The 11,799-nt window shown below is 39.8% G+C and overlaps 1 protein-coding gene across 3 annotated transcripts in view; it reads right to left on the bottom strand.

Moving 5' to 3' along the window:
• The window catches only part of esamb (endothelial cell adhesion molecule b), a 71,751-nt gene that overhangs the window by 5,700 nt on the left and 54,252 nt on the right, over positions 1-11,799 (bottom strand). For 2 of the 3 annotated variants that reach the window (XM_086035717.1, XM_086035719.1), the window contains exons 2-5: positions 10,139-10,284; positions 7,216-7,417; positions 5,907-6,062; positions 2,435-2,479 (exon numbers count right to left, since the gene is read on the bottom strand). In XM_086035717.1, the coding sequence (XP_085891843.1) occupies positions 2,435-2,479; positions 5,907-6,062; positions 7,216-7,417; positions 10,139-10,284 (549 nt within the window). The remainder of the gene's footprint in view (positions 1-2,434; positions 2,480-5,906; positions 6,063-7,215; positions 7,418-10,138; positions 10,285-11,799) is intronic. The other variant, XM_086035718.1, reaches the window with a different exon arrangement.

The following is an 11,799-nucleotide window of genomic DNA, read 5'->3' as shown; positions in this document are numbered from 1 at the left end:
AACTTACCATGCATGTTTTTTTTGGAATGTGGGAGGAAACCGGAGTGCCCGGAGAAAACCCACGCAGGCACGGGGAGAACATGCAAACTCCACACAGGGAGGCCGGAGCCGGGATCGAACCCACGACCTCTGAACTGTGAGGCGGACGTGCTAGCCAGTCGACCACCGTGCCGCCGCACATTTATTTATTCTCTTAAATATGACTGCATGCACGGCTTGTTATAGGAGAATGTTGTTTTTAGTTTGTATTTTGCTCATCCTCACAAACAGGAAGTAGTAGTACCACTGTGTCATGACACCAGTATTGTGCGCATATGACACTCGTGTTGACTCATTAGTTACTGTTTCCTGCCATTAATCCGCCATTTAATCTACCTCTGGTGCGTTTCCAACAGCCAGTTTGGCAGTAAGCGTACACACACTGCTCTCCATCGCACGAGCTTGTTCACTCGCCAGATTTTCGTCTCATATTTTCGCACACAAAGGTCGCGACACCACGGCTAGCGTGTGTGTCCGCCGTCGTGCTTTCACAGTATTACCATTCAATAAAATCTGTTCCCTGTTGTAGCAGCTGCCTTTAAAACACCACCATTAAAAAAAAAAAAAAAAAAAAGAAAAAAACAAGGCGGACAAATCCTCCTGTGATTCAATCTTCAGAACAGTGAGACATGTTGTCATCTTGTGTTGTTTCTGGAAAACATGCTTTGCGGAAATGTAATGAACAATAACCTCTGCTTGAGACCAGCAGAGCTGGACATCACCTAACCGTCACAAAGTTCCCGTCTGCATATTTAGCAGACCCACGTGGTCCCGGTCGGTCCGAGTCAGCCAAATGCGTCTTAACTGGTACCACATCACACGCAGGTGCTGCACACCTGACACGCAGCCAAATAAAGGAAAAATAAAACAATAAAAGTGTTGTATACCTTTCAGTCCCACAGATGACATGTGCCCCATATTGTTTTTATTTCACCGATCACGACGCTGACCGTGTGTGTGCGTGTTATTTGATATTTTTTCTTTATTTTACGGCGTGTCTGCTTGGGAGTGCCTGCGTGTGACGTGTACATGAAGTTCTCAATGCCGACGAGGGATGGACTTGGACCACGTGGGTTGGCTAAATATGCAGATGGGAACTTTGTGGCAATTAGGCGATGCTCATCCCACAACAGGGCAAGCAACCCAGGTAATTGTTAAAGGGAGACCCAGAGAGACAGTTGACATTAGATGGTATCAATCATAGTACTGCTTTAGACACCGCAACGAAAATGTGTTTTGCATCCCCTACATAGGGCCCCTTGCTAGCTATGAATGGCTGGTGGATAATTGGAGCCCTGAGATGGCTTAATTGGGTCCATATCAACGACACAACTGGAAACCCTTGAAGAATGCAATGCAATGACACCTCTGGATTCGGAAATCTCCCTAATGGAGCCCCCCCGATCAACAGGTTTGTAGTCAAAAAACAAGGGCCAACAAAATGAAGAAAAAAAGTTACCACTATTTATACAATTTATGTGAAGTTTTCTTTCAGCATTGGTAGTGTTTTTTTGTTATTAATTTCATACGCATGTATTATTTAATAGTCATCATCTTGGATTTTTTGGGGGGGAGTGGGCATGGTAAATGGTTGCACTCATTTCAAGATTAAGAAATTACTAACAGTGAAAACTAGTTCTCTAACTAATCGAGAATCTGATTCAATACTTCAATGATTAACTGTGTTATTTATTTTGTATTAATTTCATGAATTAGCATTTGTTATGATAGTTGCCCTGTCTAGTTATATTTTTATATCCACAATTCAAATGTAAATAAACAAAGTGGTATTTTTATATTCAATACAGAATCAACTTAAAATGTATGCTTATAAACATTTACTTACAGTATTCAGTAGTCGCAGCTTCATCTACGTACTTTTGTCTTTTGCATTAGCCCATGAATGTCAATGACACAAATGAACTCTGCCTAGTGACAAATGTTATTTCCCTCATGTGTAAACTCCACCACAGTACAGTAGTCAGTAAGGACTTAAAATCTCTAATCATTTTATCACATGACAGCACATACACACTTGCCTACATGTATTTTTTTTTTCAGTGAGCATAAACAAATTGTCTAGTGTACAGCACCACAAGCTAACACAAGATTTTATATTTAATACAGAGCAGTGTTTCCATGGCAATGGCAACCTAACACGTGACACAATAGTAGACAGGTAAAGATTTAAAGGAGAAACTCAACCCACTTTTATTACACAACGGCGGCAAATCAAACATGTTAAACATATAATTGCTGATTAAATCAACAAATGCAAAGCTTTAATATTGACATTATCATCTGATTTGACACATATACTGTTTTCTCCTTTAAAACTTTTTTTTTTTTTTTAATCTGATTTAGGATGAAGGGATAAATGAGATGAAACCCTTACCCATAAACCCCAGGACCAGTATGGGCTGAGGGCATGGCCTCCATTCTTTTTTTTGTGTGTTAATATGTTATCAGGGAAGGAAAAAAAACAGAGAGAACAAGATAAAAATGAACAAGAACGGCACTGTGTGATTCATATGAGGTGGGTGGTGTGGGGGAAGAGAAGCTCTCAGGCCCAAATCCAACTTAGGGCTCTGAGAGGAGCTGATCAAGTAATGACACGGGGCATGTTAGATTAGACACAAAACAGGAAAAGAGGGGAGAGGGGAGAGGGAGAAAGAAAGAAAGAAAGAGAGATGGCTAAATGAAAAGATAAGCAGCAAAGTTCCTGTATGAAAGAAGACTGAGAGCATACACTAAAGTGCCGCTAAAAGGATGACATTTGGATTCAAGTGTTGTATTTTTTCTCAAGTTTGCAAACAAAATAAACAACGTCAATCAGAGCAAGTAGCTTTCATTTGCTAAATCTAAAGACTTTTTAAAGAGACTTTCATGAAGAGATGAACGATGCACAATCAATCGATGCTAAGTCCTCTAGTTCAGAAGCAGATGGCCACAAAGGGCAACGCAACAGCAGATTTAAATGCATTTGTTTTTTCCTATTTCTGCTTTCAGCGCTAGTAGTGGAATCTACAACACCAGGACACTGCCTCTCTCTACCTCCTACTTGTATAAATTTAGAAAAAATAAGTCGCATGGGAAATTGAAATAATCTGTCGCGATCACAAAACTATAAAAGAGATTATATTAATTTGAGAAAAAATGTTTGCCGATTGTGGCAGGCCTAAGTGTTAAGGTGTTTTACTCCGACTAATGTTGCTTAAATCATTGCCTTATTGGGCGTTTTTTTTCCATTTTTTTATATTAAACGCAGCCCAAAAGGTTGATGATGATGATGACGATGATGATGATGATGATGATATAAGGACACTGAGTCAACTATGTTGTGTCGGGGTCAGCAGCAGCGAGGTGCATGGCATTTGGGCCAACACGGCGGCAGAATTGCACATCATGTTTACCTCTGCTTTGACACATGATGTCATGGCCAATAAAAGACGAGGCAAACATCTTGATGCAACATTCTGTTTTTGCACACGTTTTAGCGTTACAGTGAAAAATAAACTGCAATTTTTAAAATGTATGATATACACATAAAAGAATGGTATTTGGAGTTTATACGTTTTATGTAAGCCACTTCCACACAATGTTACAAAAAATGCAATTACGTGAAATTGATGATTTGGCAGAGTAACATTTTGATGACTGATTAATCAGCCAATTAATTAAAAAAAATATAGAATGAATAAAATATTTTTTTGGGGTCCCTAAGCGCTTATAACAATAAAGATATGAATTACAGGTAGACCATTTGACTTTTTTGCAATACTTTTAGTATTTGTTTAACTCTTTTTTGGGGGTGGTAAATGTCATTATCTTTGTCTTATGATTTGTTAATGTGTATTTAAAAAAAAAAATCTGCAAAAAATTGTCAATTTTAAAAGAGATAATCTCGTCCGATTAAACTGGCCCGCTGATTAATTGGTCCTGACCTAATTAATTAATGTAACATCAAATACATGACAACATACAGTAAGTATACTGCTATATTACTCTTCACTTCTGAGGAAAAAAAAGAGGCACTTGTATCACTACAGTACTCAATGCATACTGTGTGCACAGTTGTAAAACTGAAATAGAATACAGTCCACACCACTTCTTTTATTTTAGGGTCTATATTTTTAGTGGCATATTTTTGTTATTGCAAGTTTTAGTCAATGCCCAAGAGCAAAATGTGTAAATAAAAAGAAAGCCGATGTAGTGAGCCAACAAACAAGCCTAAAGCACTCTAATTATCATGTCCATTTGTTTAATCCTCTCAGAGAGTGTGTGGCTTTCGTACATACTGAATGTTATATAAGCTTAACTTCAAATTTAACATCAAACCCGCTTTTATTCAGCAACATTCTGATGTGTACATAAACATTTCATTTTGGCCTTTTTTGGAAAATATTGCTGGAATTTTAATGTGAATCTCTTTGTTGTCTGCTTCATAAGATAGATGACACTTCTGCAGCAGCTCTGAATCCTACTGCAATGTCAAATTCGCCATCATCATCAGTCAGTCAGTATGTTTATATTGTTTACAAGCCACCGTCTAGCCAGTCTTTTGCATGCATGATCCTCCTAAGTCAGATTCATAGTCACCCTGGATACTCACGCAGCGAGCGCACACACAAAAAGGCTTGAAGGTCCTCCACAGTGATCTTCTGCTCTCTCTATAGTCAGCGAACATTTGTCCGACCAATCACTGTGCGGTGTTTTCGAACCATGTGACAAGTTTGTTGACAGAGCGTGTAGTGCGGCGGAGACGATGAATCACGGTCACGTTGGTCCGTTTTAGGGGGAAGTGACCTTTTTGGTGTGAATGCACCCTCAAGTTGTCACTCACAAGCTCCTGACTCAAGTTGCACTATGTGGACAAAGGTACTGAGACATACCAAATATCCATCCATCATCTATACCGCTTATCCTCACAAGGGTCGCGGGCGTGCTGGAGCCTATCCGAGCTGTCTTCGAGCAGTAGGCGGGGGACACCCTGAATTGGTTGCCAGCCAATCGCAGGGCACACAGAGACAAACAAACAACCGCACTCACACCTACAACTAGGGGCAATTTAGAGTGTCCAGTCAACTTACCATGCATGTTTTTGGAATGTGGGAGGAAACCGGAGTACTCAGAAGAGCCAGAACATGGCTAATGGGTGGGCCTGGAAAAATCAGGGTGGGCCTGAATACTTCTCTCACTGAGCACAATCCTCCTATCCTGACACATTGTATATTCCCAAAAAAATGATCAACTGTTCAAGTTCAGATCTTCCTTAGACAACTACAAATATGCCATTCTTAATATTCAATAAAATAAAAAAACAAATTCAAAAATAATTACTAATTCACAAAAAATTGAAGAGTAGTGTATATATTTTTTTCCATGAATCTCATTGGGTGGGCAGTCTGTCAATCAGGCCCACCCAGGCCCATCCATGGCTCCGCCCCTGTGCCATATACATTTAAGTGGCTTTTGAGGAAGACCCATTTTGGTTCTCCACAGCCAGCTAAGTGATTCTCAAAGTGTGGGCTCCCTTTAGTGGTACGTGAAAAAAAAAAAAATCATCACATTAAATTTTGAGACTGTCTTAAATTTGTAATCCAGTACAGAGCTTTTTTAAAACATTTTTTAGAAGCGTTCAGCTGTATTTAACTTTTCAGTTTATTTGTGTTAAATCCTGAAGAACTCTTTGTTTAGATACATTTTATACATAGAGATTGAGAACTACTGTCCTAAATGAACCACCTACTCACTCCAACTGTGAGTGAAGTGCGTAAAGTCTTTTGAAATTGTTATAGTGGGTGTCTCAATATTTTTTTCCATACAGTGACAATTTGCCTATTTGTTGATGCTTAATGAATACTCACTCTGCATTGGTGAGAAGAAGACCTCCTGCATGGGGGCGGTCTTGGTCCACTTGTAGTGAGGCACGGGCTTCCCATGAGCGGACTTGCAGCTCAGAGTCACGTTGCCGTTGACGACGGGCTCGCCCGTCATGGTGCACACTGGAGGGGATGGTGGGACTGGGAAGACAAGATGTCAACAAGTAAGATACTACAGGATACAACACAAAGATCTTTTAACTAAATTAAACAACATTAGGGCTAGAAGTAAAGATTATATTAATAAACAATTAACCTATCAGTTATTTTGTCGATGATTCGATAATTGGATAAAAAACATTTTTAAATTTCTGTCCCTTTGTGCAAAAACAGGACATTATTCAATTTGAAAGTTAAGATTAAGCACAAACTGATAACGATTCAGTTCCTGTTTTTTCCCATAAAGTGAGAAAATGTTTGTCATTGTTTTCCAAAGTAAAAGCTGATGTTTTCAAATGTGTTATTTTGATTGAACATAAAAAAGGACTACAGAAATCTGAGACTATTTACCCTAGAGAGGATAAAGTTCCAAAGATTTGGGTAATTTTAAATTAAACACGGTCTCAAAACTATTAATCAAAAATAATTAGCGATGAATTTGATAATCCATTAGTTGTTGATTAATGGGTTAATCCTTGCATCACTAAACAATATTCTACATACCGTATTTTCTAGACTAAGACACTACTTTTTTCCTACGTTTTGAACCATGCGGCTTATATAAAGGTACGGCTATTCTGTGGAGTTTTCTTCCACCGCTCTAGGGGCCGCTCTAACCGGAATTACAATACAATACAACACAACACAATTGCCATTAACAGAGTGTGACTGCAGGTGGAGGAGTTCAACAGGTGAGGGCGCTATGCACTAGGTTTTGAATTAGCTGGTATGTGGAAGTTAACTAACAAACTGGAATGGCAGCAGGCGGTGAAATGAAGATAAGTACTTTATTTTGTCAAAGTTCTGTTCCGTTTTAATCAGCAAAGTTGCTGCTGTATTAAAAAAAAAATCAATATAGATAGGTGTGGCTTATATAAAGGTACGGCTTATATATGTTTTTTTCATTATTTTTTTTCAAAATAGAGTGGGTGCGGCTTATCTAAAGGTGTGGCTTATAGTCCGGAAAATACGGTATATTTTTTTTTCAAAGAATGTAATCCAATGAGAAAGGAAAACGTAGGAGTCTATTTGAGGTGGGCGTTTATTTTTCCTAAATAGAAGTAGTGGTGTGGTTGCTTTGTGTGGCATTTCTGATCAAACGTAACCTGATGTGGTGATGCTGGGGGTGTGTTACCTTTGACATTAAGGCGCATTTGTCCAGAAATGCCAGTGCCTCCAGGTATGATGACGTCGCACACATAGCGCCCTGAGTCGGACTCCTGCGTGTTGTTGATGAAGATGGAGAGGTTGGCGGAGGGCATGGCAGCGCTGAAGTCCGCCCGCTTGCTGAAGTCATTGTGGCCGTGGCCCACCTCCCCAGAGCTGAAGTTGATCACCTTTACGGACAACGTGGCAATTAGCACAAGCGATCATAGACAGAAGATTAAAAAAGCAGCGAGACAAATGTAGCTAAATATAACTGAGTAAAAGTAGCATTTCTCTTCAACAAAAACATTCAAGGAAAAATTATGTTCTTTGTAGAATGTATATAAAAAAGTTACTTAAGAAAATGTAATGGAATGAAAATAGCGGGGGTACTAACCACCTCTTAGTCAAATTAGTCAAATGACAGAGCTGAATTCTGCTTTCTGTATATCATATATTTTAATTGCAATGGCGGCTGTGCATATTTGCTGGTGCAGATTAATCATATAAACAGAAATGGACGTCCATCATAAAGATAATCCTGATGTGTGCAGATGGCAAGCGGCGACTTTTCAGATTTTCTCAGCGAGATAAGCTGCCAGGCATCAGACACTGAAACTGTTTAGATTATATTAATCATGCCAAGACACGCACACACGCACAGCCACACACACACACACACACACACACACCCTGTATGTGCTAATATTTACAGGGAAGATGAAGTATGTCATTAGGTTCACTTGCTTCTCAAAAGAATTACACGTGACATGTGTTGCAATAATCTTAATCTGAGCAGAGCATCTTTCACCCTGGTTTTAGAGACGAGCCCTGAATGTAAATAAAAAGGTTCTTGCTGATAGATTATTTTTAAAAAAAAGTGAACTTGAAAGTCTTTACGAGGGATCTTCAATCCTGTTCCTCGAGGTCCGCTCTCCTGCCTGTTTTTCATCTCTCTGTGCTGCAACACACCTCATTCAAATGATCAGGATCGTTATTCAACTTGTGAAGACCTTGCTAATTATGTGATCATTTGAGTCAGATGTGTTGCAGCAGCAGGGGGAGATGGAAAACAGATAGGACAGCGAACCTCGAGGAACACTCATTCATGTAAACGGGATATTGAGAATGTTTCAGAAATCACAATTTTGACCTTAACCTGAATATTGACTGCATGTAAACGTAGTCACCGGGGACAAAAGAGAAGAGGAAGATGCAATTCAAGGACTTCCTATATTGTGTACACTAGGGATGGGAATTTTGACTAATTTGCTCGCCGACTAGTCTCAAATTCTATTTGCGACTAGTCGACTAGTCTATAAGGAAGAAAACTTGAATTTTAATACATATTGAATTCAAAGTTTATAATGCAAATGTTGTGTGTATTTAGGGGCTATTTTAGCCCAAACATTTCAGGACAGTTTGTTAATTTAAATTCTATTGATGTAACAACAACTGACTGAATAAAGGTGAACAATTGAAAGAGAAATATATTTCTGATACATTTTCCAATGCAATACATGGCATTTATTATGAATAATGTAATGAGTAATGGTACCGACTCCCAGTCCAGCAGGGTCTCATTCGCTAGCACCATGTTAGGCTAGGTTCACACCGCAGGCAAATGTGACCCAGATCGGATTTTTTTGCCCACATGCGACCTGTATCTGATTTTTTTATGACAGTCTGAACGGCTCAATTACGATTTTTTCAAATGCGACCTGGGTCGCTTTCAAATGTGGTCCTAGATCGGATATATATCCGATCTTTTCCAATGCGTTCGTGGTCCGAACGGCCAGGTCGCATATACTGTATACGACATTGACGAGCTCAAGATGCGCTCCGCGCAGGCGGAAGGGATGTGCTGGCAGCAGGGGGATCGAATCTGCAAAGTTGTTTTGAGTAACACTATTGACTTTATATTTTACTTTAATTTAATCCCACTTGAAACGTGAAGGATAAAGCGGACATTTATGGCGATCGTCGTAATTCAGCCACGGCTCAGATAGATTGATTTTTTACGCACGGTAATGACGTGACGTCATCGTTAGTGATGTCTCCATGAAATGAGATAATAAAGCCTCGCCTCATAATTTCCCCCAAATACTGTATTTATTTCTACCTGCTACCTAATCGCTTGAATGCCCCGACACGTCGGACCACATTTACTTCCGCAAACACAACGTCGGGTGTGACGTCGTCTCTTCTTCTGCGTAGGTGGGCCACTTTGACGACGCATGTGTTCATACAGCAGACAAGACAGAGGACCCATTTTTAATGTAATATGAACGCTTACACAAAAAATAGGATTTTTTAGGGGGGGGGAGCAATTCTCTCTCTTGGTGCTCAGCATGTTTATAGAGGCCGGGGCAGAGGGGCGTGGAACAAGATGCGTGATACTTAATGCCGCGTTTAACCGACTAGTAAAATACAAAACGTTTAATAAATCGTAGACGGTTAAACGACAAGTCACGCACATCCCTAATGTACACTGTTTTTGCTGAACCATTTGTGTTCAGTCTGTTGCTTAAAGAGTTGAAGCACTGCAATATAAACACTAGCATTAGCATTAAGATAGCTGTGTTTACTGGCGTGTTTGGCTGTGTGGCATTTCGTGTGTCGGACATCTTGAACAAGTAAGTGTTTTAACTTTATTTGACTTTCATTACACAGTGGTTAACTTCTGATCTAATGCTACTTCTGGATCATATCATCCTGACTAGACACATGTACGTATATTCCCCTTCAACAGTTCCACAATGACCTCCATTCACCGTGTTCCCTTTAATCCCACTAAATATGATCATCATTGTCAATTCCAGTGGAGGTCAACGCACGGTCAACTTCAGTACTATCTATCTATGACACAGGACACATTTTTGTGTGTGTGTGTTTTTTAGCCTCTGTCTCACCTGCTTGGACTCGTTCCCAGTGAAGTGCCAAATGACGGTGTTTTTAGAAATATCTGAGTTGGGGCTGTACCAGGCTTGCAGCACCACCATCTGGCCCTTGACCACCTCCATCTCCTCCCGCGGGATTTCCACCTTATGGCTGTCACCTGTGATTGTGTCACAAATATGCAATGCACATATTAACATTAATATGGCTTGGCCTGCTTGGATGCTTAACTGAGCAACGATATTAGGTACACATCTAATCAGATTCAATTCAAGAATTGTATCCAAAATATTGACTTCATTTGCATTCATTTTACGCTATTTCATATGGTTCATTTGTTTTTGTTTTCATTTCATTTTTTTTCCAATCCCATACTCTCCCTTGCTGCCCCCCCCTTCCATCCCCCGCTAATTCTTTGTTTTTTCTTTTCATCTAAGAAAATTGGGGCATCATTTGGCGACCTGTCAGGCTTCGCCGTTCTCTCTCCCTCTTTTGGTCTTTGTTTTTTAATATCTCCTGGATGGGCTGTAACTGTTACTTGAATTTCGTTGCTCTGTAATTGTGCATGTGCAATGACAATAAATTTGATTTCATTCCATTTAAATGAAGCAGCATACTAAGCCAAGTGATAATCAAAAACGAGACAAAGGTTTTGTTTCAAAAAAGTATATTTAATATGCTTGTAAGCCTCTGTAACAGAATGCACATAATTGTACTTACACGCCCACCCCCCAGACGCCCCAACAACGGCTCCGACTATACGACGTTGCGCGCTACACCAAACAGACGGCATGCACCGACTTTCAGATGGACAACGTCGGATTGGTGTGTAGAGGCCTTTAGGTATCATAGTGAACACCTTGCACCATGACCTTTTGCGTGGCCCTTTCCAGCCCTTTTCTGAAATAGAGACTGGAGTGAAGAAAAAGAAAGTTGACCGAGAGGGTCGTTGCTTTCAGGACATGTGGAAATTGTCATATTTTTTTCACTGAAATACAAAACTACTGTGTCTGCCGAGTTCGCTGAGACTGTGGCTGTCTTCAAGGAATTCAATATCAAGAGTCAGTACCAGACGAAACATGGAAAGAATGACAAGGTGACTGGTAACAAATGCCGTGAAAAATTTAAGCAACTGGAAGCTGAATGGTCGGCACCCACACATTTTCACCTTGCCAAATCTGTCCCTCTTTACAAAAAGTTTTGACAGAGTGTAGGGGTAGAAAATGTTACAAACAATAGCTTCAATAAAGATGAACATGACTTAGTCACCTAGCTTCACATGAAACCATGAGCCAGTCAGAACAGGACAGGAGAAATATAAACTAAAAACTATCAGAAAAAAACATCAATCCGGGGGAAAGCAACACACACACCACTGCTAAATTGAATAAATACTGATTACACAATTACACCCCCCCCACCCTCCTAAACTGCTAATTAGGAAACATCCACATCACTGATACACGGACTGGCAACTTCATTAGGTATACATGCATTTTAACAAGAATTAATCATACAGCCAATTTAATTGGCCGATATTAGCTAATCGGCCAGACAATTAATCGGCCAATTAATTAGCTCTTTGAATTTTATTTTTATTATTTGTTTTATACATTTACCCATTGCAACATACGATGAAAATGACATTCAAACATTGCCCCCCAGCTCCGCAAAA

The sequence above is a fragment of the Filicampus tigris genome, chromosome 7, assembly GCF_054856515.1.
Source record: "Filicampus tigris isolate MCC_2025a chromosome 7, RoL_Ftig_1.0, whole genome shotgun sequence".
NCBI lineage: Eukaryota > Metazoa > Chordata > Actinopteri > Syngnathiformes > Syngnathidae > Filicampus > Filicampus tigris.
Note: the sequence above shows the minus strand (reverse complement) of the source record. Positions and strands in the feature narration are given on the sequence as shown.